The sequence below is a fragment of the Marmota flaviventris genome, chromosome 4 (assembly GCF_047511675.1).
Source record: "Marmota flaviventris isolate mMarFla1 chromosome 4, mMarFla1.hap1, whole genome shotgun sequence".
Lineage (NCBI taxonomy): Eukaryota > Metazoa > Chordata > Mammalia > Rodentia > Sciuridae > Marmota > Marmota flaviventris.
In genome coordinates this window covers 26,890,606-26,918,436 of record NC_092501.1, presented here as the reverse complement: position 1 = coordinate 26,918,436, position 27,831 = coordinate 26,890,606, and the positions used below count along the sequence as shown (strand labels likewise).

Sequence of the window (27,831 nt, the reverse complement as noted above, 5' to 3'; positions counted from 1 at the left end):
CCCGCCTAACAGCTTTTAAACGTGAGGTTTTGGTGGTCTTCTGAGAGTTATTTCTCTGCATCTAAATTCCTATATGTAATAAAAAGACTGACTAGATCAAAGTGCAAATAAAGTGCATTGGTAAGCCAGCACAGTGGTACATCCCTGAAGTCCCAACTCTTTAGGAAGCTGAGGCAGGTGAATTGCTTAAGCCCAGAAAAATGAGCCTGGGCAACATAATAAGACCTCATATCAAAATAAATAAGTAATTTAAAAAACAAAAATGTATTAGTAGGGCTGGGATTGTGGCTCAGTGGTAGAGCGCTTGCCTAGCGTGTGTGAGGCACTGGGTTCAAGTCTCAGCACCCCATATAAATAAATAAAGATCCATCAACGGGGGGCTGGGTTTGTGGCTCAGCAGTAGAACGCTCACCTAGCACGTGTGAGGCACTTGTTGGATACTTGGCACCACATAAAAATAAATAAATAAAGTAAGTTATGGTGTCTTACTACTACTAAAAAAAGTATTTTTAAAAAAAGATCCATCAACAAGTATAAGAAGAATTTTTTTTAAAAGTATATTAGTATATTAGGTTGTATATTTGTATCTCTCAAATATTTTACTAGTTTGTGGTTTGAGTTTTGCCTATTATGTAATGTTACCTGGCAGACTTATGTGGATCTTGGTTTCATGTCATCATGCATCCAGGAGAGGCATTTTTTGATGGTTTCAAATGTTATAGTTGTCTAATTATAAATGAAAGTTGTTTAAAAAAAAAAAAAAGTAACAGACTAGAAAGAGCCCTGACTTTGGAATGAGACCTGACTTTAAATTCCACGTCTTCCATGTATCCCATGTGTTACATTGGGCAAGGTATTTAATCTATATTTTCTCATACATGTAATGAGGACTACCTCACAACATTACTATAAGTATTAACTATAAACATCTTTATATGTGCCTGGGAAGTATAAATGCTCATATTTTAATACTCTTGCCATTTATTTTGAACAGATGATGTCAGTTCATACAGACTGTATTGTGTCAGTGCAAATTTTAAGTACGTTGATGGAAATAACAATTAGAAATGGTAAGTATATAAATTTTGCTGTGCTTTATAGCATGTATATTGGTTATTTCTTGATCTCTTTCATATTCTAAATGTTAATGTATTTGGAGATGTTGAATTAAAAAATTGTTTTGTAACCAAATATCTTTAATGATGAAATGAACTCCAATAAAAAGTGAGTATATGTGTGGGGCATGGTGGGGCATGCCTATAATCCCAGCTACTTCAGTTCCTTAGTATTGCAAGTTGAGGCCAGCTTGGGCAATTTAGCAAGACCCTGTCTCAAAATAAAAAGGGCCAGCGATGTAGCTCAATGGTAGAGCATTACTGGGTTCAATCCAGTGTGCTACTGCAAAAAAAAAATGTACTGGTATCTGTATTTTTTTAGTTGCATTCATAAAAGGCAGTGTAAGATTTTTCAAGTGGCAACCTTTTCTTAATATTTAGGAAATCATGGCCTATTTCGGAGCAATAAATGGAAATAATTAAGACTTATTTAAAAAATTAATTTAAAAAATTTTTTAAATTGTAGATGGATACAATACCTTTATTTTATTTATTTTTTTATGTGGTGCTGAGGCTCGAACCCAGTGCCTCACACATGCTAGGCAAGTGCTCTACCACTGAGCCACAATCCCAGCCCCTCAACCAATTAACTTTAATTGGCTTTTGGTGAGCAACAGTATTGTATTGATATTGCACTAATGCATATTGAAAGCATCTATTGCAAAAGTGTGATAGTTGCTTTTTCACCTTTGAGAACCCTTATATTAAATAAAAGAAGCATTATGGTTTACTTGATTATTTGTTTGGGAGAGTTAAGACTTATAAAGACAATAAAGATAATAGAATCTTCCTATGTGGATGGTGGTTGGGATTTTACCATTGTTATATCCGTTCATTTCAAAATGTATTACTTCAAGCTGGATATGGCTGAGGCTGGAGAGAGGCAGCAGGATCACTTGAGCTAACCAGTTCAAGGCCAGCCTAGGCAACATAGTGAGACCCTGTATCCAAAAAACAACAACAGCAACAACAAAACAAAATGATTACTTCCTTCTGAGTTACACTCATCTATCACTCTCAGGTAGTTTCTTCATTAAAGTCATTTCCTTCATACTTGTTTGAAAAATCTATAATTCCTTTGATCATTCTGTAACTTAAACTATATTATTAACATTATTAGCAGATGATATTTTATAAAATCATTTTAATAACCTATGTTTTACAAGCAGGCTATCATTTTGCAAATATGGGGTTTGTAGACCAGTGATTTGGAATAAAATATTTTCTTCTGTTAACCAGATACTTTCAGTGACTCACCAATTTGGCCTTGGATCCCATCATTGTCTGATATAGCAGCTGTGTTTTTCAATATGGGGATTGATTTTAGATCTTTGTTTCCTCTGGAGAATCTTCAACCAGACTTTAATGAAGACAATCTAGTGTAAGTTTCCTTTTCATAATTAACTCCCCAAACAACATTTTAAAATAAGTTCCATAAAATAACAGTTGATATTGGTTTAATGAGTTCAGTATTGTTCTTTATTATTTTAAAGGAATCTCTTAAGAGTTGAGATCAATCTTAAAATAGATACATTTTTAACATCTGTCTTAATCTAAAAGCCATTATCATGTTTAACAGGGAAATGATAGAAACATCTCCATAAAATGTTGTGGTTTTTCTGGGTTTTTTTGTTTGTTTGTTTGTTTGGTTTTTTTTTTTTGATACTAGGAATTGAACCCAGGGGTGCTTAACCACTGAGCCACATTCTCAGCTCTTCCTATTTTTTTGTTTTGAAACAGGGTCTCACTGAGTTGCTGAGGCTGGCTTCAAACTTGTAATCTTCTTGCCTCAGCCTCCCAAGTCACTGGGATTACAGGTGCATGCCACCATACTCGGCTCCCATAAAAAGGTTTTTTAAATCCAGGTGTGGTGTGGTGGCACATATCTATAATCCCAGTGACTGGGTATGCTGAGGTAAAAGGATCACTAGTTCAAGGCCAGCCTTGGGAACTTAGTGAGACCCTGTCTGAAAATAAAATGAAAAGATCTGGGGATATAGTTCAGTGATAAAGAACCTCTGCGTTCAACCCCCAGCAGCCCCACCCCCCAAAAAAGTAAGATTACTTATTGTTTTGTAGATATTGACCAAAGTCATTGGCAAGAGGAAAGAAATAGCATATAAAAATCAGAAAGAAGTTGATGATAAATCATTTATTTGATAAGTGATTTAATCCATACATAGAATTGTATAATCAGTTGAAAAACAGTGAAAAATAGAATTTGATATGGGTGCCAGCATACAGAATTTATGAAAAACCAATAACCCTTAGATAGCTGATCTGCAGCTAATTTAAATGATAACACTGGAAGAAAAGACAGTAAATTTTTAATTAAAATTTTCATTGACAGTAATTTTTTTTTAAAAGAAATACCTAGGAATAAACTCAACTGGAAGAGTGAGAGAGAGAGAGTGTGTGTGTGTGTGTGTGTGTATGTATGTATGTATGTATGTGTGTGTAGGTAAAACATTACTAAAGGACAAAAAGGACTTTAGGGGAAAGCCTGTCATAGTTCTAATATGAAAATTACACATTATTTATAATGAGATCCTGAAGATGGCGGAGTAGCAATGCGAAGTGGTCAGTATTAAGTCTTTGGGCCGACTTCAGTTCTGGTCTCCGCAGCAGCAGTGATCGCTGAGTGATGAGTGCCTAGGATAATTGCCCAAGATGCTGAATATCAAAATCTTCAGTGGCAGCTCTCATCAGGACTTACCCAGAAAATTGCTGACCGCTTGGGCTGGAGCTAGGGAAGGTGGTGACTAAGAAATTCAGCAACCAGGAGACCTCTATGGAAATTGGTGAAAGTGTACATGGAGAAGATGTCTACATCATTCAAAGTGGTTGTGGTGAAATCAACGACAATCAAATGGAGCTTTTAATCATGATTAATGCCTGCAAGATTGCTTCAGCCAGCCGGGTTACTACAGACATCCCATGTTTCCCTTATGCCTGGCAGAATAAGAAGGAAAAGAGCTGGGCAGCAATCTCAGCTAAGCTTGTTGCAAATATGCTGTCTGTAGCTAGTGCAGATCATATTATCACCATGGATCTGCATGCTTCTCAAATTCAGGGCTTTTTTGATATCCCAGTGGACAATCTGTATGCAGAGCCAGCTGTCCTGAAGTGGATTAGGGAGAATATCTCTGAGTGGAGGAATTGCACTGTTGTGTCACCTGATGCTGGTGGAGCCAAGAGAGTGACCTCCATTGCAGACAGGTTGATCGTGGACTTTGCGTTGATTCACAAATAACGGAAGAAGAAGTGGACCGCATGGTGCTAGTGGGAGATGTGAAGGATTGAGTGGCTGTCCTTGTGGATGACATGGCTGACACATGTGGCACAACTTGCCATGCAGCTGACAAACTTCTCTCAGCTGGAGCGACCAGAGTTTATGCTGTCTTGACTCATGGAATCTTTTCTGGCCCAGCCATTTCTCGAATCAATAATGCATGTTTTGAAGCAGTAGTGGTCACCAATACCATACCTCAGGAGGACAAGATGAAGCATTGCTCTAAAATACAGGTGATAGACATCTCTATGATCCTTGCAGAAGCCATCAGGAGAACTCATAATGGGGAATCTGTTTCCTACCTATTCAGCCATGTTCCTTTGTAATAGAATAACTTAAGGCTTTTTTAAAAATGAAATCAATTCTACCCCTTATTTCCCTTGGTATTTTATGGCAAATTCAGCCTAAGACCCAGCTTGCTCCAGTATAGCTTTCTACATCCCACATCATGTATATGAGAGTTTATTGTAAATTGGGGGAAGACAGATTGAGATTAACTGCTGGGATTTCTTTAACTGCATTGTCTCATTCTGGTTTCCATAATGATTTTGTGAACTTTGCAGCTTTAACTAGAGTTCAGCTGCTGCAAGATCTCAGATCTGAGGGTGTTGAATAAGGCTGTTTGAATGGTTGGGGAAGCTCAGCTTTGCATGTGAATGCTTTGGGGATTTTTCTTTGTCAGAACAACTAGCAACAAAGCAGCCCATGTGTGACAAGTTCTCCAAGATCTATGATAAATTAAGAACAAGATGGGCTGGGGATGTGGCTCAAGAGGTAGCGCGCTCGCCTGGCATGTATGCGGCCCGGGTTCGATCCTCAGCACCACATACAAACAAAGATGTTGTGTCCACCGAAAAAAAAAAAAAAAAAAAAAATAAATATTAAAAAATTAAAAAAAAAAAAAAAAGAACAAGAGCCCTGGGCAACCCCCAAACCTATTCTCCTGAGCAAGCACCCTGTTAAGACAGGAGCAGGCAACTCAGCCTGAAAAAACTGGTGGGTGGGATCCTGAGGGAGGAGGGGGTAGCACAGTGCAGCAAATGTTTTTTGGGAGGAAGAAGCCTGATTCATTGTCATCTGCTTGACCATGTAGCTTGTATTTCCTTTGTACCTATTCCTTTCTATGGCTTTACAACTTCAGCCATTTTGACCTTTTCCTGGCCAGATATCCTCTTGGGCCCAAACAATCATTGTACCATAGTCTTCTAGAACACAGATTTGCTTCCTGCTTTGTAATTGCTAACATTCACATTAGATATTTTGCTGTAGCTTAACCTTCCTTAGCCTACTTCCACCATGGTCGTGGGTTTTAGGTGGTATCCTAGTGCCTTTTAATTTAAGTATTTAATTTTCTTCTTTCTTCCTGGAATCTGTTTGGCCTCTCCAATGACCTGACCTTTCTGTTAAAAATTATGAGGCAGGACTGGCCCAAGAAGATCATAAAGCAGTATATTACAATTGGGAGGATACAAAAGTTCCATCAGTGGAACAAAATAGAGAAGTCCAAAAAGAGTGAGCTCTTCAATATCCAGTATTATCCTATATCTGGAAAACCTACTAGCTGCCTGGAAGAAAATTTAGATTCATAACTCAAAGTTACAGATCAAAGATTTTAAATGTGTACAATGAAAACATAAAAGTAATAGAAGAAACTGGCAGGATTTTTTTAATAATCTTCGAAGAGAGGAAGATGGTTTTATATAATACCTTCCATAAAAAGAAATATTAACTTATTTGACCACATTTGAAAAAAATCTGCATGCAAAATCATTATAAACAATATGAAAGAAAAACCGCAAAATGGAGAGGGAGGGTAAAAAGTGTGTGTGTGTATGAGAAGCTGTGTATATGAAACTTAATGTCAAATCAGCAAGAAAAAGATAAATAACCTATTAGGAAAGTGGCAAAGGAAATGAAAAACTTACAGAAAAGGATATAAGAGCAATTCTTAAATATTATGAAAATATATTCATGCAAAGGCCTGGGTTCGATCCTCAGCACCACATAAAAATAAATAAAATAATAAAGATATTGTGTCCAACTACAACTAAAAAATAATTTTAAAAAGAAAGAAAGAGAAAAAAAAAAGAAAGAAAAAGAAAATATATTCAGCTTCACTTAAGAGAAAAATGCAAACTATTATAATTTGGCATGTCCAAAAAATTCTTCATTTCTCAGGTTCTTTTTTCATCTTGCATCTTCAGATGTCATTTATATCTGAATATATGTTGGATAGCAAATTTTTAAATGGAGCTTATATTCCACTTTTACCCCCCTTTGTGATGCTAGGGATTGAACCCAGGGTCTCACACATGCTAGGCAAGTGTTCTACTACTGAACTACACCCCCAGCGCCTGTTTCATCACTTTAAATAAAAAACTTAATGCCTTTTCAGCCCATGTAAAAACCCCACATTTCTCCCACATATAACTAGAATATTCTTAAACATCTATAATAAAAAATTTACCTTATATTTCTGCATAATATAAACATTTAAAATACCAACTACTTTATTAGTTAACATTTTAATGAACTCTGTGGTAATTTTTTATGTTGTATGCAATAGATTTGAGTTTTTCTTAACTGTTGAAAGTATATACAGTAGTTGAAATAAACAACAAATTAAAGATACATAGTGATTCCTTCAATACATAATAATGCAAATAATATTTGGCAAAATCAAACAATGTTTTATTTGTTACTTAAAATTGAAAAGTTGCATCATTTAGGTTTAATGATTGGACAGGGAAGTTGTGGCTGTAGCACTGTTTGCTTCACTGAGTAAAGATTGGGAACAGGTCAGTAAAAGAGTGGCATAGAAATGAGAGCAATGTAATGAAATGTCTGTTTAATAACATGAGCATGAGTCTGAATCCTGTTGACATATGATCATAGCTCACTCTTCTTTTTAATCAGGACTCACACAAAACATCTAGTTTTGCTTGTGTATATGTATTCATTATAGGAAGTTCTAAAAATGTTTGTAGATTGTTAGATACTCAGGGATATATCAGGGATACTGGTACATTTCTTTTCTTGACCATCATTGTCATCTGCTTGACCATGTAGCTTGTATTTCCTTTGTACCTATTCCTATACACAGAATACTAAGTACATCCAAATTTGTTTCAGTTCAATTCTCACATTCCTGTGTTCCTCCTCCTCCTCCTTATCTCATAACTATTTCTTCCTTTTTATTCCCAGTATCAGTCTAATTCAAATTCTCTTTTTCATGCCTAGCCTGGTGAAATTTCCTATTCTCTACCATCTTTCTACCTCCAAGATATTAGTTTCACTGTTAGAAACAATTTTCTCTCCCTTTCGCATCCCATATTTAAGATTTTGCAATTTTACTCTGACCTATTTTCTGTTTTGCTCTCAGACTTTTGTTCTAAGCTAATTGGTCTACTCCTTTTCCCTCCACATCATAGTTTTTAGCCCTTATGTGGTTTTTGCTATATGCCATACGTTATTCTAAGGTCTGAACATAATATCTCACTTAATAGTAACTGCAAATATTTATAGTATTTCATTCCCATTTTGCAAGTAAGTGGGGCACAGAAAGGTTAATATTAAGGTGTTAAGGTTAACTTGCCCCAGGTTTATACAGCTAGGAAGGGGCGCAAGGGACTTCTAAGTAGGGTTTTGCTCTGTTTCCTTTTGTTTTGTAAAGGGAATTGAACCCAGGAGCACTTTGTCACTGAACTATATTTCCCAATCATTTTTATTTTTTTTATTTGAGATATGGTCCTGCTAAGTTACTGAGGGTCTAGCTAAGTTGCTGACAATAATATCGTACGAATTTGCAATCCTCCTGCCTCAGCCTCCGGAGTCACTGGGATTATATATAAGTGCCACCACATTGGCCTAAACTGCTATTTTTAAGAATAAGAAAATTGGGCCTGGAGTTGTGGCTCAATGGTAGAGTGCTCGCCTAGCATGCACGAGGCACTGGGTTTGATCCTCAGCACCACATAAAAAATGTAAAATACAGATGTTGTGTCCACTTAAAACTTTAAAAAAAAAAAGAATAAGAAAATTATTGCCAAGTGCAGTGGTATACTTCTGTAATCCCATCACTGGCTGAGGCAGGAGGATTGCAAATTCAAGGCCAGCCTCAGCATCTTAGCAAGACTAAGCAATTTAGTGAGACCCTGCCTCAAAATAAAAAATAAAAAGGGCTACAGATGTGGTTCAGTGGTTAAGTGCCCTGGGTTTAATCCCAGTACCAAAAAAAAGAGAGAGAGAGAAAGAAAGTTTTTTTCCCGGTGTGATGGTACATGTCTATAGTCACATTACTGGGGAGGCTGAAGCAGGAGAATTGCAAAATTTGAGGCCAGCCTCAGCAACTTAAGGAAACCCTGTCTCAAAATAAAAAGGGATGGAGATATAGCTCAATGGTAGAGTGCCCCTGGATTAAATCCCTAATACCACAAAAAATGAATAAATAAAAGTGAAAAGGACTAGGGATGTAGCTCAGTGGTAATGCATCCCTGGTTCAATACCCAGTACCAGAAAACATTTCTGACACTAGTTGTATGGGTTTTCCACACATTGTAATTCTCCAGTTTTCTATAGATCCCAACCAGGTGTCCGTGGTTTAATTTGATTCTGGAGCAGAGTTAGTGTGGACTCCAGTGAAAGGCTCAGGCCCACAAGACTGTCCCCACTTATGCCAGTCACAAATCTGGATCTCCCGTACTTCTGACTAGTGAGCTATAAATTGGGAAGTCCTATAGTCCCCACTTTAGGTTCAATAAAATTATTGAATAGCTCACAGAACTTGGGAAAACAGTTTATTTACTATTATCAATTTATTATAAATGATACAACTCAGGAACAGCCAAATGGAAGAGATGCCTAGGACAAGGCTTGAGGAGAGTGTGCCTGGAACATCCCATGCCGTCCAAGTCTACCACCCCTCCCATCATCTGTCAGTGTTAACTAATCCAGAAGATTTCCAAACTTTAGGGGTTTTATGGAGTTTCTATTACATAAAGATGATTGACTAAAGCAGTGGCCACTTGATAATTAACTTGATCTCTGGCCCCTCTGGGTGTGCTCAAAGTTTTAACCCTCTCATCACAGGTTGGCAGTAGACCCCATCCTATAGTAGTCACCTCATTAGCATGAACTCAGTTATGGTTGAAGGAGATTTAACAAGAGGTTCTTTTTACCCCTGTCAGAAATTCTGAGGGTTTTAGGAGTTCTGTGCCTGGGTTCAAAGACCAGATGTATTTCTTACACTGCAAGAGGATATATATTCTTATTTGTGTGTGTGTGCGTGCGTGTGCGCGTGCGCGCACAGTTCTGGGGATTGAATCCAGAGCCTCAGGCTTGCTAGGGAAGTGCCATACCATGGAACTACGCATCTAGCCCTTTTCCTTTTGAGACAAGGTCTCCCTAAATTATTCATTCTGGCCTTAAGTTTGCAGTTCTCTTGCCTCAGCTGCCTGAGTATTAACTGGCATGCCCACTCCTGCCTAACTCATTCTTGTTAATAAAAAATGCTTCTGGAAGGAAGGGACTAACACTAATTGTAATTGAGCAAATGGGTGGTGAAAGGGAGCTAGGTTGGGAGAACATTTTTCACAGAGTACTGTGCCTTGATATGTTTTGATTTTTTTTAACCATATGAATACATATTTTTTCAAAAAATTAAAAATATCTTTCAAAAACCAAGTTCATGCATCTCCTCTTCCATGAACCTTTACTGACAACTTCAACCCAAATTGGAAAGCTTAAGAATTATTTCTTCATATCACTGTGGCAGTTTCTTTACACATTTAAAATTTTGTCATCAAAGCCACCTCCTTACATAGCTTTCTGACACCAAGAGCATTGAGGATAGTACCTAGTAAAAAGTAACTGGTTCAAAGGAAAACTAATGCAGAGATGGAACTCAGATTAGTGTTTGCTACCAGTGGGGAATAGCAGATTGACTTGTATCTGGCATGAAGGGACCTTGGGGAATCATAGAAATGTTCTATTTCTTGATTTGAATGATGATTATATTAGTATACACACTCATCAAAACTTTAAATGGGTACATTCCTTTTACTGTATGTGAATTATTTCTCACTAGAGTGTAATTTTAAGAAAAAAGAAAAAAAAAGTTAAACTGGGCATCTTGAACAACTTTTTTTTTTTAAGTAATGTTCAGTATTTCTTAAAATGAGTAATCATTTTTCTGCCTAATTTCACATTACTTTATTCACTTCTCAACAGTTCTGAAACACAGACAACATTGGGGGAGAAAGGAAGTGAAGATTCATCTTATAAGCCAATTTTTTCAACTCTTCCTGAAACCAACATTTTAAATGTGGTTAAGGTAGGAAAAAAGAGTTTCTGTGTGTATGTGTCCTTAGCAGACAGAGCTAGATGGTTAATAGTAACCAAAAGAAAAGAGAAAGGAAAAAAATAGTTTCTTACCTAATAAAATTTCTTAGCAATAATTAATCTTTAATTGAAGGTGGGTTTTTGCTGTTTTTATTTTTGTTTAAATATTAAGAGCAGAAGGGAACTTTAGGTCAGTGTTACATCATTAAAGTAGTTTTGAGACCAATTCCTTTTTGGAATTGGGGTATGTAAAGACAAAAGTATCTCAGTATAATTTAGTGATCAAGAATAATAACTGTTAGCTGGGCATGGTGGCACATACCTATAATCCCAGTGGCTTGGGAGACTAAGGCAAGAGGATTGCAAGTTCAAAGCCAGGTGCTGAGCAACTCAGTGAGACCCTGTCTCTAAATAAAATACAAAACGGGCTGGGGAGGTGGTGGCTCAGTGGTCAAGTGCCCCTGAGTTCAATCCCCAGCACCAAAATAATAATAATAATAATAACTGTAAAACATTTTCATGGCTGAATCAAATGTCAAATCAATGATACTGAACCATTAACGGAATCTTCTTCTTTTTTTTTTTTTTTTTTTTTAGAGAGAGAGAGAATTTTTTAATATTTATTTTTTAGTTTTCGGCAGACACAGCATCTTTGTTTGTATGTGGTGCTGAGGATCGAACCTGGGCTGCACGTATGCCAGCCGAGCGCACTACTGCTTGAGCCACATCCCCAGCCCCCATTAACAGAATCTTGAAAGAAAAAATATTTACCATTTAATTCAGCTTATTAGCAAGAAGAGCATTTCTGGGCCCCCTTTTCTGGATATCTGATACTTGTTTTATGTAGATTTCTCTTTTGCTAAAAAAGATTTTACAATTAAAATTCAACAAGTAAAATAAACCTTCTTAAGTTGCTTTGTCTGCATTTGTGTCAAAAAGTTTCTAGGCTTGTGTACATCCATACATCCAGAAGGTTACCAAGATCGTGAAATAATGTTGCTGATTTTGATGTTGTTTAAAATGAGTTTGGAAAAACAGCTGAAACAGATTCCTCTAGTTGACTTTCAGAGCCTCCTGATAAACCTGATGAAGAATATCAGAGATTGGAACACAAAGGTAACATTACTTAAAACTTGAGTATTGGTCTTTTGAATAGCATCACAATTTGACTTTCATAGTGCATACAGAATTAAAATTGTTCCTAAGCTCAGTTAAAATCTTTAACAAGTGGAAAAGAGGCTGTGGAAGGGGCTATGTTTCCTGGAACCTGTATTATATAAATTTAAAATATTTATTTTCTAAAACTGCAGCTATTCATTCAACAGAGATGTATTTATTGAGGATTTACTATGGACAGGTATTCATATGATAGGTGCTAGAAACCCAGCTGTGGAAAAGACAATGCCCTTGCCTTCATGAAGTTTTCATCCTACTCAGAGTTAAATGATAAGTAAAGATAGATTGAAATAACATATCAGGTTGTAATTAAGTGTTGCAAATTAAAATAAAGCAGGACGTGGGTAGAGAGAGTAGAAAGACATGGATGCCAGGTTATTTCATATGAGGCACTCAGGGGAAGACCTTTCTGAAGTGACCTTTGAGCAAAGAGACCTAAGTAAAATTAGGGAATAATTCATACTTAAGGCTAGAATTGAAGTTGAACTTGAGTAGCCATGTACAATTTTTATATAGAACTTTTAAATTTTTCCACCACTTTTTATGAAAAATTAAAAACACAATAGTAGGGAGTAGTGTAATAAACTCTTAAGTAGCTACTAGCCAGCTTCAAAAATTATCAAACACAATCAATCTTGTTTACTGTTACTCCCACCCCACAATTCCCCTACTTATAAGATTATTCTGAACCAACTATTAGGTTTTTTTCTTCCCCTTTGGTACCTGGGATTGAACCCAGGGGTGCTTCACCACGGAGCCATATCCCCAACTCTTTTCTTTTTCTTTCTTTCTTTTTTTTTTTTTTTTTTTTTGAGGCAGTGTCCTGCTAAGTTGCTTAGGGCCTTGCTAAGTTACTGAGGCTGGCTTTGAACTTGCAGTCCTCCTGCCTCAGCCTCCCAAGCTGTGTATGCCACTGTACCTGGCAACTGTTAGGCTTTCAAAAATACTTGAAGCTGGGCATGGTGGTGCACGCCTATAATCCTAGTGACTTGGGAGGTTGAGATTAGAGGATTGCAAGTTCAAGGCCAGCCACAGCAACTCAGCGAGGCCCTAAACAACTTAGCAAGAACCTGTCTCAGGAAATAAAAAGGGCTGGGGATGTAACTCAGCGGTAATGCCCCTGTGTTCAATTGCCCCCACCTCACCCTACCACCACCAAACAAATAGATAAAATGAAATGCTGGAGTAGGATCCCTAAAGTGCAAGAAATTCCAGGTCAAAAGCATATATGATTTTGTGCAGTTCTCATTATACACATTTGGAAACTGGCATTTGTGTTTAGATTGCTTTATTCTTCCAATAAGGACTGTTTATTTTAAATAAAGATATGTTATGACAAAATATGAAAGCCAAGTGAATTTCTGATGAATACATTTGGTTTATGATAGTACAGAATCTGTATTGTATGCCTTTCAGCAGGTTCTAGATTCCATGCATTTTCAAAAATTGAGCATTCTATTTTGTTAGTGCTTCTATTAGAATAGGAAGGGATGTAGATTTGATTATCTGCTGTTCTGTTCGGAAAGAAATCTTGCATATTTCTTTTTTCTCAGGTACCTGAACTCTGTCTGGGCATAAATGAACTTTCCAGCCATCCTCATAATCTTTTGTGGTTGGTACAGCTAGTCCCTAACTGGACATCACGTGGAAGGTATTGAAAAGTGAGAATGAAACATTAAGAAATTTTATGTTTATAATGAAATACTTTTGGGTCCTTTATTTTCAATCACCATTCTTTGTTACATAAGAGCCAATTGTTAATCATATTCAGTTGAGGGTAAAAGCATTTATAACCTGATTTTGATTTTTTTTTTTTTATATTGGGGATTGAACCCAGGAGTACTTGAGCTACATCTCCAGCCCTTTGTATTTTTTATTTTGAGATAGAGTCTTGATAAGTTGCGTAGGGTCTTGGTAAATTGCCAAGGCTGGCCTCAAATTTGTGATCTTCCTGCCTCAGCCTCCCATGTTGCTGGAATTACTGGTATACACCACCACAGCCAGCTGATTCTCATTTTTAATTCAAGTCATTCTGTAATCCTCCTCCTATGTACCCCTCTCCTACCACCATTACCACTGTGCTACATCTCCAGCCCCTTTTTTTTGCCTAGGCTGGCCTCACACTTGTGATCTTCCTACCTTAGCCTTCTGAGTAGCTGGGATTATAGGAATGCAGCACTGGACCTTACTGTGATACTTTTGAGTTTTAGTTTAGCTGATAATATAGATGACGAATACTGTAAAAATGAATGAATTAGGGCTGGGGCTGTAGCTCGGTAGTACATATGTGAGGCACTGGGTTCCATCTTCAGCACCACATAAAAATAAACAAAGATATTGTGTCCAACTGCAACTAAGAATTTTTTTTTACAAAACGAATGAATTATATAGCCTTCTCTTGAGACATTGCTTATATTTACAGTTAGAACTAGAACAACTTTTGGCCCATTCATTTGTTTCTCAAGTCATATTGATTAAAATGTTATTATTGTTGTTGTTTTTGTGGTGCTGGGGATTGAACCAGGGGCTTTGTACATATGAGGCAAGTACTCCACCAACTGAGCTGTGTCGCCAGCCCAGCTTTCTAAATACTTAAAAATTCTAATTTCAGGCAACTCAGACAGTGCCTCAGTCTAGTGATAATTTCAAAGCTTTTGGATGAGAAACATGAAGATGTCCCAAATGCCAATAATCTGCAGGTATAAGTACTACTTTTTTCTTTTTTAATGTGGTAATGGTAGTGAAGTGTAGCGAAATTGACTCCTAAGTCAAAAACCCTTAGTCATGTTACTATTCATGTAATCTTTAGCATGGTACTTGCCTAACAAGATCCAGTTTCTTAACAGGAGACTAATAGAGCAAAGGAAGGGGATCAAGAGGGAAGGAGAAAGGAATGTAAGAGGTACTGGAGAATAAAATTGACCAAATTATGTTATGTCCATGTACAGATATAGCAGTAGGGAATCCCACTTTTATGTATGTTTATAATGCACTCGTTAAAATAATAATAGAAGGGAGACCATTAGACTGGAAGAAGGAATTTGGGGGGTGGGGGGTGGGGGATGAGAGGAAGGAAAGGGGAGGCACCAGGGAATGAGATTGATCAAATTAATTTGCAAGTAGAATTATGTCGCAATAAATCCCACTGTTATGTGTAATTATAGTGCACCGATTTAAAAAAAAAAACATAAAAGAGAATCTATTATTGGCACACAGTGCTACTATTAAAAAAAAAGATAAATTAAAAATAAAGGGTTCTTGTTTGAATGCAGTAAGTATAAGATACTCTACCAGGTTCTAGAGATTGAAAAAAAAAAATGAATTAAAGACTGCTTGTAAGACATAACCTAGTGGTTAAAACAAAATAAACCAATCATTGTGAGTTATTGTGGTAAGAACAGTAATAGAAGTATGCCCAAAATGTTAGAGATTAATGGGGACAGACAGATTTTGCTTCAGTGAATTGAGGTAGTAGATTTGATCCCAGGTATATGGACATCATTCCTGAACCAGCAGGATAATTAGCAAATAGCTCTTAATCCTTGTGATATTTACTGCTACTAAAAGAGGTCCAGGATATGATTTCTACAATTTATTTTCTTAATTTTGTTTGTTGCAACTTTTTCCTTTATCACCCATGTAAAAAAGAACATAAAAATAAGTCCTTGGGCTGGGGTTATGGCCCAGCGGCAGAGCCACTCACCTAACATGTTCGAGGCACTTGGGTTCGATCCTCAGCACCACATAAAAATAAATAAATAAAATAAAGATATAAAAAAAATTCTGAATTTAAAAATAATAATAATAGTAAATCCTGAGATTCACTAATTCATATTTGAATTACACAGTCTAGATTTTTTTTAACACTTTATAATGATTCTTTTCAGAATTCAGTGATTTCTATCCACTAAGAAATTGAACTTCACTGTCTTTCAAATAATTTCACAAAGAAATTTGTTATTTCTGTTATTTGGCCTTCTAAATATTTATCCTTATTTACAAGTACTAAATCTTTAACTTAAAATCTCATTTTAAGTATTTGAGGACTTTTAAGTAAAGAGGAAATGAATATCACTGGACTATTAAAAAAAAAAAGCTAAATAGGACAAATTAGAGAAGGCAAAATGAACAGTGGGGGACACTAGGGAAAAGTAGCCAAAACAACTGTATTGCTTAGCATTATTCATTCTCTCCTTTTTCTTTTGATAGATATCCGTCCTGCATCGATATCTTGTGCAAATGAAGCCTTCTGATTTGTTGAAGAAAATGGTCTTAAAGAAAAGGGCTGAACAACCAAATGGCACTATTGATGACAGTCTTCATTTAGAACTTGAAAAGCAGGTATCTAGAATCTCAAAGAGTACATAAGTGCATGAAGTGATTTTTTTTTTTCTTTTAATTACTGTCGTGACATAAGTCAGTAAACTTGAGAGCTAAGAATTTAGGTAAAAGGATGGTTGTTGATAATGTAATACTGGAAGGAATTTTTGTAGCTCTGTACTAGGGTAGTTGTGAAGGACGCACTTGAGTTAGAAATCTTTAAAAGGCCTAATTTAAATGCATGTCTTTTTCTTTCTTACTAGCTGGATTAAATTCTTTATCCTTCCAAACCACTTTCTTAATGGGTAAATTGTGAGTGACATCAGTGCTAGCTAATTCCTAGGTATTAATTTGATTTATTTCTCTAACAGGCATATTACCTGACCTACATTCTTCTTCATTTAGTTGGTGAAGTTAGTTGTTCTCATTCTTTTTCTTCTGGACAACGGGTAGGTAATGTTTAATGGTTGTGTTTTAAAAGGTGTGACTATTGCTAGAATGAATGAGCATGTTTTAGTTAGGAGAATACTTAATAAAGGTTAACTGAAAAGAGGGGAGTGATAGTAACCTGCAAACATATCATATCAACAAGAATTATTTGTCAACAAATGTTAGTTCAGTTGGTTGGAGTACGGTTTACCCATCATAACTTGGCAACAGTATAATATATTCATAACCAAGGTCACCAGATATCATTTGGGCAGCTTTTAGCTGATTTCTTCTCATCTCTTTTCACATTTCTTTTTTCTTTCTATTCTTTTTAAAGAAATAACATTTGGCTGGGCATGGTGATGCATGCCTATAATACCAGCAGATCAGGAGGCTGAAGCAGGAGGATTGTTGAGTTCAAAGCCACCTTCAGCAACTCAGTGAGACCTGTCTCTAAGTACAACAAAAAAGGGCTGGGGATGTGGCTCAGTGGTTAAGCACCCCTAGGTTTAGTTGCCAGTACCTAAAAAATAAAAAAAAAAGAAATAATATTTGCCTTCAACACTAAACTGATGTTAAGCCATGCCACTTTAGGAGTGGGTTTAATTTCCAAATTATGTCCACATATTACAGTTTTGATACTGGGGATTGAACCTGGGGTGCATTACCACTGAGCTACATTCCCAGTCCTCCTTTTATTTTAATTTAAGTTGATTAGGCTGGCCTCAAATTCATGATCCTCCTACCTCAGTCTCCCAAGTAACTGGGATTACAAGTGTGCACCATCAGTCGTGGATTGTGTATATTTTTACATTTAACAAGCAATAGACCACAACCATCCTGTTATCATGGAAGTAACACTGATAGGACTGATATTATGTTGGATGATTAACATCAGAAATTGCCAACTGGAGAATGATAGATTTTTTTAAAATTACTTAATTGTTCTAATTACCTAATTCTTTATTAATTTGTAATGCTTAAGAATTGTTTTCATCCCTTGCATTTGTTTTGTCTTGTACAGAAGCACTTCGTGCTACTCTGTGGGGCTTTGGAAAAGCATGTTAAATGTGATATTAGGGAAGATGCAAGACTTTTTTACAGAACTAAGGTAAGTGTGGTTTTTTTTTAATTAGTTTTTGTGTTAAGTCTTGGTTACATTAATATTTAAAAGCAGAAGCCAAGCATGGTGACACACACCTGTAATTCCCAGGAATTTGGGAGCCTGAAGCAAAAGGATTGCAAGTTCGAGGCCAGCCTCAGCAATTTAGTAAGGCCCTATCTCAAAATAAAAAAATGAAAAGGACTGGGGATGTAGTTCAGTGGTAAAGTTCCCCTGGGTTCAATCCAAACAAAGATTTTTGCAAATTTAAGGCCCTAGATTCCCAACACTACAAAATAAATAAATAAAAGATTCTTTTTTAAAAAAATATTTTTTTAGATTTTTTTTTTTAGTTGTAGATGGACACAATACCTTTATTTTTGTGTGGTGCTAAGGATCAAACCCAGTGTCTCACACATGCGAGGCAAGCACTCTACCACTGAGCTACAACCCCAGCCCAAGACTTTCTTAATAACAAATTATCTTGTGCTAAGTACTTTTCTAGCTAGATTGACAGAGAAAAAAATCTCAAAAGCAAATACATTTTGTTTTTTATTCTGAAACTCCAGATACCAAAAGAGAAAAAATTCTTTCTAGTGGAATTTCTTAGTTTTTTTCCCATAGTACATATTAAAGCCCTTATGCTTAAGATAGTGTCAAAGTATCAAGGATTGAACCATTGTTTAAATAAAGATGTAACTAAAAAATAGTGGCTATAAAATTTTATAATGCCCCATTTGATTTAAATATGTCAAGATAATTGTACTATCATGTGTAACTAATTAAAACAAATTTTAAAAAAAAGAAAATCTAAAAAAAAATTTTATAATGGTTGAAAACTTGTTTAAAGAAGAAATGAGGTTAGCTGAGTTTTTTGTTTGTTTTTGGTATTAGGGATTGAACCCAGGGGCACTTAACGACTGAGCCACATCCCCAGCCCATTTTATTTTTTGAGACAAGGTCTCACTAAGTTGCTTAGGGCCTTGCTAAATTGCTGAGACTGGCTTTGAACTTGCATTCCTCCTGCCTCAGCCTCCCAAGTCACGGGATTACAGGCATTACACCCAACCAGGCAACTATTATTCTTTGAATATTTCATTTGACCCTTCAAATCTCTGGGTCACCCATTCTGAGCTGTAGAATGGAAATGATTCAACGATAAGCCTGCTAGTTTTTTTGTTTTGTTTTTTTCTTCAAAGGTTTTTGTATACTTAAAGATAGTAGAAAAACCAAATTTATGAACCATAGGGTAGGAAAGCAACCTTAGTATTAATTATGTGAGTTTTTCCTGAAACATAAAATTAAATAATGCTTTTTTAAAACTTAAAAGGATTTTTTAATTTCCAAATCATCTTTTAGTTTTTGTAATGTAAAGTGGATTCTTTTGTTCCTCTGGTATTTGGCTTGTCATTGTCTCTCAGCATTGTAACTTTTCTCTCTCACATTAATTAGCTGTAAAGGCTAGTCATTTGGTTAATACGCATTTGGATATAGTATATATTTACTTTAGTGCATTGAAGTTAAGTACAGAAATATAATTGTAGAAATTAGAACACATTTCAGATTTCCAGATACACATATGGGATAACTCTTTGCCTTAGAAGGGAAGCCCTACCTCTCAAAGCACATTCTGAACTTGGTGGTTGTGACCACTACTGACAGACATGCTTACTATGGACCACCTCCTGCCTCAGCCTCCCAAATCACTGAGATTACAGACATTCTTTATGTTTCTTAAAACCAAGGGCCTAGCATAGATTAGTACCAAGGCTTCTCTTATTTACAATGGAATTGACAACAGTGGTCTGTGGAAATTGTTTCAGAAGGTGGTCCTACTGAAATTGGTGAGTTGCAAGCCTCTCCAAAAGCCTCTACTAGAAAACTTATTTTGGAGACACTTAATTTGCTGAACTATAGATGGGGAACAAAGCAGAAGTTGTAATTTACTTCGGGCAGTGTAAAATTCCTTGTTTAAAACATTTTTCTCAAGCAGTTATGGCAAGAGCTAATCAAGAATCTCTAGTGGGGCAGAATTTTGCTTTTGTGGTAAACTTTGAGTTTTGTACAGATACTTGCTAAACCTCTAAACAGGAATATACCAGGTATTTGAAGGGGATTCATAGCACTTTGTAAAAACATGGAGAAGAATAGTGGTGAATTTTGGGTCTTCTGATAATGTGGAAAGGAACAAATGACAAATGGTTTTTGTGATCTTGAGTCTTTCAAATAGAAGGTGGTAAGATAGGGAACAACTAAAGCCTTGAGCCCTATAACACAGTCCACCCTTAGCTTCTCTATTTAGTTGTTATAAAGCCAGCAGATCAAAAATGTAAGTTCCTTTGAAGGCAGGGTTTATGTTTTCTCTTAACAAAAATCAAACCAAGTGTGGGTCTGTCAAAGCTCTAAGATCTTTTGTATCAAGTTGTAAATGGATTATAGGTTAGGATGTTTTGATCTGATATATTTTCCTCTTTGATATTTTTAAGGTGAAAGACTTGGTTGCCAGGATACATGGAAAATGGCAGGAAATAATTCAGAACTGTCGGCCTACTCAGGTGTCATTTTATTAAACAATTTATTAATAGTTTTACTAAGTGGTACTTTTCATACTTTTGAAACAAAGTTCAACAGAAGACTTGCTTCTAATTGTCTATAAATTAAAAATGCCAGTATAATATAGATTGTTTGTGTATGAATGGTTTTTGTTTGCTTTATTATGTTCATTAATTTATTTTCAGAGGTGGCCAAACCCATTTCAGAATACATCAAATGGAGGTTGTTTCATAAGGAGTATTACTCCCTACCCCCATTTATTTCCCTTGTTATTAATTGAACCCAGGAGTGCTCTACCACTGAACTATAACCCCATCCCTTTTTACTTTTTTTAATTTTTAATTTTGAGATAAGACTCTCACTAAATTGCCCAGGCTGGCCTTGAACTTGCAATAATCCTGCCTTGGCCTCCTGTTAGCTGGGATTACAGGCATGCATCACCATGCCCAGCTAGGGAACATTTTTTTCTTACTAGTTCTATAAAGATATAATACACAAAATAAATATTTCACCCACTTAAAAGTATATAATGCTTTTTAATATATCCAGAGAGTTGTGAAGTGAATGCCATTACAATCATAGCCTAACTTCAGAACATTTTTGTCACCTGACAAGAAATTCCATACCCATTCGGAGTCATTCACCATTTCCCCACTACTCTCATTCCCCTCCTCACTCCCTTAAGATCTAGACATGTCTGTATATATTTGCCTGTTCTGAACATTTCCTATACATGAAATACACTGTGGTCTTTGACTAGTTTTTTTCACCTAACATAATGATATGTGAATCCATGTTGTGGTATGCATGTTCTTTCTATTGATGGACAGTTTTCCACTATATGGATATATCACATGTCCATTTTATGAAATGGACATTTGAATTGTTTCTATTTTCTGTTATGGATAATGTTTCCATGAACATTTGTATATATGTTTTTGTGTGAATATGCTTACAAATGAAAACATCTTAAGCAAATAACTGAGAGTAGAATTGCTGATCATTTGGTAATTCTATGTTAAACTTTTTTTGTTTTTGTGAGCTTTTTGATTTTTCATATGTGGGTTTTGTTTTGTTTTGTCATGCAGCACTGAGAATTGAGCCCATCTTTACCACTGAGCTATTTTTTACTTTGAGATAGGAACTCACTAAGTTGCTGAGGCTGGCCTTGAACTTGTAATCCTCCTGCCTCAGCCTCCTAAAATGCTGGGATTATAGGCACATGCTACCAAACTCAGTTTCTATGATCAGTGTTTTAAGTAACTGCCAGAGTGCTGCATGATTTTACATTCCCACCAGAGTGTTTGAAGATTCTAGTTTCTCGGGCTGGGGATGTGGCTCAAGCAGTAGCGCGCTCGCCTGGCATGCGTGCGGCCTGGGTTCGATCCTCAGCACCATATACAAACAAAGATGTTGTGTCTGCCGAGAACTAAAAAATAAATGTTAAAAAAAAAAAAAAATTCTCTTTCTCTCTCTCTCTCTCCCACTCTCTCTAAGATTCTAGTTTCTCCACCTTCTTCCCAATTATTATCTGTCTTTTTTATTAAAACTATATATTCAAGGAGTGGGAAGTGAAATATTGTGGTTTTAATTGCATTTTCCTGACAACTAATGATGTTGAGCATCTTTTAATATGCCTATTGGCCATGTATACAGCTTCCTTAGAGAAATGTCTATTCAGATTTGTTGCTCCTTTTTTTTTTTCCTTTGGTACTTAGGAATAGAACCCTGGAGTACTTTACCACTAAACTCCATTCCCAGTTCTTTTTATTTTTAATTTTGACACAGAGTCTTGCAAAGTTGCTAAGGCTGGCCTCAAACTTGCAATCTTCCTGCCTCAGTTTTTAAAATCACTGAGATTACAGGCTGTGCCACTGTGCCAGGCTCACTTTCCTTTTTTTTTTTTTTTTTTTGCAGTTATAGCTGGACAGGGTGCCATTATTTTGTTTATTTTTTATGTGGTGCTGAGGATCCAACCCAGTGCCTCACACTTGCCAGGCAAGTGCTCTGCCACTGAGCTACAGCCTCAGCCACTCACTGCCTGTTTTTTAATGGTTTATGGTTTATTTATCTTTATTGTTGAATAGTAAGAATTCTCCATGTGTTCTGGATAGAAGTTCTTTATTAGATATATAATTTACAAGTATTTTGTTTCCTCTGTTGTCTTCATTGTCTAGGTAGTATCATTTATAACACAAACATTTTTACTTGTAGAATCCAGTTTATATCTTTTTTTTTTTTCTTTTTCCTTTTGTCATTCATGCTTTTGGCCTCATTTAAAGAGGGTTTTTGCCTAGTTTGGCATTTTTCTTCACATCTGCTCAACAGTTCGCCATCTTTTTTGTTTATAAACTAACTAATACAGGATTGTCTAAAATGATAATTCTAAGGGTTGGGGCTGGGGCTCAGCAGTAGAGCACTAGCCTAGCACGCACCGAGGCACTGGGTTTGCTCCTCAGCGCCACTTAAAAATAAATAAATAAAATGTTTAAAAAAATAACTTATGAATCAACAAAGAAATCATAATAAAAATTTTTAAAAATAAATAAAATGATAACTTCTAAAGTTTTAATATAGGAATCAACTTGGAACTTGGTGAAATGTAGATTCTGATTCATTAGGTCTGAGGGACCTGAGATAGTCTATTCATTAGGGACCTGTGATAGTCTACAATTCCAGTAACTTCTCAGATTGATACTAATGCTGCTGGTTCAGAGACTATACTCTGAGTAGCCAGGGCCTAAACACTGTTTATAGTTCACTTCATTTGCTAGCAGAAGTAAATCTGACTTTTTTTTTGTACTAAGGATTGAACCTCAGGGGTGCTCAACACTGAGCCACATTCCCAGACCTTTGTATTTTTTGTTTTGTTTTGTTTTGTTTTATTTGGGCTTTGGGGGGAGGGGGCAGTTACTGGGGATTAAACTCAGGGGTACTTGACCTCTGAGCCACATCCCCAGCCCTATTTTGTATTTTTTTTTAGAGACACACAGTCTCACTGAGTTGCTTATTAGCGCCTCGCTTTTGCTAAGGCTGGCTTTGAACTTGCAATTCTCCTGCCTCAGCCTCCCAAGCTGCTGGGTTTACAGGAGTATACCACTACGCCTGGCAAATTTATACTGCTTTGTTTTTTCAGTTTCTAACCCTCAGTAGACTTTTTTCAGTCTGGCCATCTGTGCTGATGTGTTATTAAAATAGAAAATAATAACAAAACCTGATTATAACAAAAACTGATTATATTAATCAGTTTAACATAATAATCTCCTAAAATATGACCCTTCATGAGTACAATGGTGAGAAAAAATATCCTGTTTACATTATACTTCTTTTGATTGTTAGATCACAAAATGTGGCATTTGAACCTGATTATCTGAAATTTTTAGAAAAAATGTATAATACAAAGATTTTATTACTTTTATTATCAAAACCCATGATTTTTATCACAACCCATGATGATTAGTAGTTTTTTATAAGGGTTAATTCATAATTTGATTAAATTTTCCTTCTGCATTTTTTTTTTTCTTTCCTTTTCTAGGGGCAGCTTCATGACTTCTGGGTACCAGATTCTTAACAGAAGTTATAGCAGCAAAAATATGAACCAAGAGAAATTCATTAAGAGCCTTTCCAAGAAGAGTAAAAAGAATCACTATGGATTCCAGTGCTACAGAATGCTAAGAAAATACACAGCAAATGTGCCACTTGAATATCTAGTATGAAGCTGGTAATGAAAAAATTGCCATTTCTGAAGCAGATATGAAATGTGATCTGCTTAGTTTTTAAGGCAACTGACCTTTTAAAAGAGCAGAGTCTTACAAAAGGAGGGAAAGGATAGAAGCACCTCATAATCTAAACCTGCCCTTATTAATTCCTCCTGTTAAATTACAAGCCAATATCTTTTTGTAGGGAGTATTTGTGGCACTTGGATAAATCATGGGAAATATGGAAGAAAAGAGTTTGGACCAACTTGAGGAGTTGGACATAGAAACCAGGACCAAATTCCAGTTGGGTTTAATTTTCCCTCTTTGTTATTTTAGTATGCAAAGGGATTGCTTAGAACAGAGTTCAGTAACAAAGGCATTGATCTTTTCTGTAAACTTCTATAAACTGCAATAGGTTTCAATCCCTGCATTTTCCTTCACTATTAAGATTATACATCTATTAGGTTTTTTAAAACACATTTAAATAATTAATCAGAAGTTTGATATGTCATCAGATCCCTATAAGAGGAAGAGGTTAAGCTGTAGTGACTCTGTTTTTAAAATGCCAAATGCAGCTTGTTTTGAATTGCTTTTAAATGCACATATATATACATATATATATATATATATATATATATATATATATATATACACACACACACACTTTTTTTTTAATACTGGTTAAACCTTAGAAGTCTGGCCCTTGGTAGCCATATTACTGAAGTCTCTATTATAAAAACTTAAATATCTGGAAAAGTTTCCAAAAACCTTGTTTCCATGAGTATATTACTTTGGCAGAGACCTGGATGGTGTTTATTCTTTGGGATACTGTGTGTGTGTGTGTGTATGTGTGTGTGTGTGTGTACATACACACACACTCATGCATGTGTGTGCTCGTGTGCTTGTATTTTGAAATTGTTGCACTTGAAAATCACAGCTGCTCTAAATTCTTAAACACTGGACAGCCATCCTTTGGTTTTAAATGGTGGAGGGTTAGTAGAAGCGTACAATGCTGGTTTTAGCCCAAGGGCCCTTTAAAGCCATTGGATAGTAACCGGTTCTTACTAGCCAACTCAAAAATTCTTTTGTTGACTGAATGTCTCTTTTAGTAGGGTTTGTTCCTGAAAGAGAATACTATTTTTTTTTTGTTGTTGTTCTTTCAACTTTGGCTTGGGTGACTTGCTCTCTCCTGAGCACTCTCATGTCTTTAGTTGTAGGGGAAAAGATGATGGAAGTGAAGGGAACTGGACTTGATGTTTATGGTTTGAGAGAGGAGAAATTAAGTTTTAATTAAGAACTAACTTTCTACCTCTAAACTGAGGCTTAGGAGTAAAGAAAAAAAATTATCTTAAATTTATCATTTCAATTTCATTTCAAATAGCATCAGTAACTTTTGAGCTCATGTCAAGCATTGGGCAGTTAGAGATTTTTATAGACAGGACTAAATAAATCCAGTTCCTAAGAACCCAGGCTGAATGAGGCTCCAAGAATCAGACCAACATGTTTTATTCTGTGTTGAGTTTACTGGTAAGAATATTATTATCTTGATACTACCTCTCAAAGGTATTGTTACAAAATGCCACTTATTAACTGAACGTTAAAGAGATAGATACAAAGAGTTATATTTGAAAGAAGCTTGATGAAACTCTGGCATCTATCTGCCCAACAATGGGGGCTTTCACTCTGTAATTTAATATTTTGTAGATACATTATTTGTGTGTAATTTTATAAGTGTTCATATTTTTCTCATTTTGCATTGTGTAAAGTGTACAAAATCTCAAAGTATAAAATACTGCTTATATTGCTTGTAATTATAGTGTGTAAATATTTTCTAATCGTGTACATTGACGGGGTGGGGGACAAGTGGGTTATTCAGGTTTTTTTTAAGTGACCCTTTTGTATTGCAGTTTCAACAGATAACTGCCCATCAAATTTAAAACCACTTTGATACATTTTTATTTAGCAGTTCCAATAAGAAAAATCTCTATTTTTAATTGTCTTTCTCCATTAAAAGAAAACTATTTCATCTGTCCCTTTAAAATAAATGGCCAGACATCAGTTTAGGCCCTTTTATTTATGACTCTGGTAGACATCTTCAGTCTCCAGGTTATAGTCCAGTCAGCATTTGCATTTGGGTTCTCAGAAATTTTGTGATTCTGTTTTAGCACAAGTAGCCCATGGTTTTTCTCCCAAATAAAGTATTTTCCTTCACCCTCTTGAGTCCCCATGCTTTGTCTCCCTCCTCTTGTTGCCCAGTGAATGGGATGTTAGAGAGGGAGAAAATGTTCATTGCACAGAGAATGTCAGGCTGCTTTTGGGACTTGGCAAACAAAGCTTGCACTGAGTGGTGGTGTGTTTGGCAATATTACTGTGCCAAAATTCACCTTGTTTAATTATCTGGATATATATATGTCAAACTTATTACCCTTATTGCAAGCTGAAAATTAAGATACTTGTGTTTATGCTTTTGTGTGTAACCATTTGCCTTTTCTAACCTGCTTTTCTTGTTAGCTGAAAATATAGTTCTGTTAGTTAAGTGAAGAGGCTCATGCAGAAAACACATCTACGTAGCAGTAAAGTAACAGCATTTGTACTTTTGCTGTCTGTCTCCTGATGGCAGTGGTGCCTTTGTCACCTTTGGAAGGTTGGCGCTTTGTTTTCGTTTTGAAATGCAAGTAGTAGCTTGCTTTTTACTTCACAAAATCTCCCCAGATGTAAAAGATAGGTAATGGCATGTTATCATCCAGACTTAGTTGGAGCATTTGCATTTTTATTTTTATTAAAACAGATTATAGTTGGTGAGGACTGGCCACTAATAATGTGTAGGGTCTTTAAGAATAATTTTTAAATTAAAGAAATAATAAAATTTTTGAGAAGTGACCCATTAACAAGTGACTTGAGTTGGAGAATTAGAAGTTGACTCTTCTGGTTTGTCTCTGAGGGGGCAAGAATAGGTACAGGTGGCTGGCCATGTAGAGCAGTTAAGCATGATCTTGGTGGTTATTTCTCACTCATCAGCAGTGTTGGTGCACCTCATTATCTGTGCATTTGTTTTCTTAAGAGTCGTGTCAGCCAGTGAGTCCACCAGTTCTTAGGTAGTAAATGCAGATTTCCCTTTTTTCGTTCATTTTTTTTTCTTTTTAAGATTTTATACTACATCTTGTTTAAAGTCCTATGAATGTATGTGTGTGTTATTAAAACTGCTTTTTCTCAGTTTGAACATGTGTTTGGTAATATTTGTTTGGGGTTGGTATCTGGAATTCCCTGTTGATTCCCTTGCTCATCCCCTGGTTTTTAAACTTATTCCTTTCTCTTTGGTTTCTCCAGTTTTCTAGCTCATTAGCTCCTGTTTCTGGAAAACACAAAAGCTTTTATATAACCAGTTAATAACTTTCTGTATATTTTACAGTAAAGAATTCAGTAATCTCATTTTTAACCTCATTTGCTGTGTTCATTTAACAACTATTGAGAACCTACTATATGTTAGACACTTTTTAGGAGCCAGTAAGAATTTAGTAACAAACAACACAGATAGCTCTTAGGAATCTTACCTGCTGGTATCTAGGTTAAAATACTTTAAGCTATTGGGCAAAGAGGGCTAGAAAAAATTCCCTTGACCTAGATGCCATTTTGTATAGCACAGGACCAAAAAGGGGGACACCCTACAGTGCAGAGGCAGGGCTCAGGATCATGTTTGACCAACCAGGTAGATAAGGCTCTGGGTATGCCAACTGTGGGGAGACATAGGTTAATACTCCTTATAGGAGAAGCTATTCTAACAAACTCAGAAGGCCTAGGCATTGTTCT

The 27,831-nt window shown here is 36.0% G+C and overlaps 1 protein-coding gene and 1 pseudogene across 4 annotated transcripts in view; both read left to right on the top strand.

Moving 5' to 3' along the window:
• Slf2 (SMC5-SMC6 complex localization factor 2) overlaps positions 1 to 27,831 on the top strand; it is a 51,486-nt gene that overhangs the window by 20,055 nt on the left and 3,600 nt on the right. For 2 of the 4 annotated variants that reach the window (XM_027930037.3, XM_027930036.3), the window contains exons 10-20: positions 995 to 1,070; positions 2,355 to 2,496; positions 10,636 to 10,738; positions 11,686 to 11,862; positions 13,476 to 13,573; positions 14,534 to 14,621; positions 16,132 to 16,263; positions 16,614 to 16,691; positions 17,696 to 17,782; positions 20,260 to 20,328; positions 23,862 to 27,244. In XM_027930037.3, the coding sequence (XP_027785838.1) occupies positions 995 to 1,070; positions 2,355 to 2,496; positions 10,636 to 10,738; positions 11,686 to 11,862; positions 13,476 to 13,573; positions 14,534 to 14,621; positions 16,132 to 16,263; positions 16,614 to 16,691; positions 17,696 to 17,782; positions 20,260 to 20,328; positions 23,862 to 23,897 (1,086 nt within the window). In that variant the 3' untranslated portion in view covers positions 23,898 to 27,244. Of the gene's footprint in view, positions 1 to 994; positions 1,071 to 2,354; positions 2,497 to 10,635; positions 10,739 to 11,685; positions 11,863 to 13,475; positions 13,584 to 14,533; positions 14,622 to 16,131; positions 16,264 to 16,613; positions 16,692 to 17,695; positions 17,783 to 20,259; positions 20,329 to 23,861; positions 27,245 to 27,831 lie in introns of those variants that run through there. The other 2 variants (XR_011707296.1, XM_071610988.1) reach the window with 2 other exon arrangements.
• LOC114088433 (ribose-phosphate pyrophosphokinase 1 pseudogene) lies at positions 3,771 to 6,533 on the top strand (annotated as a pseudogene).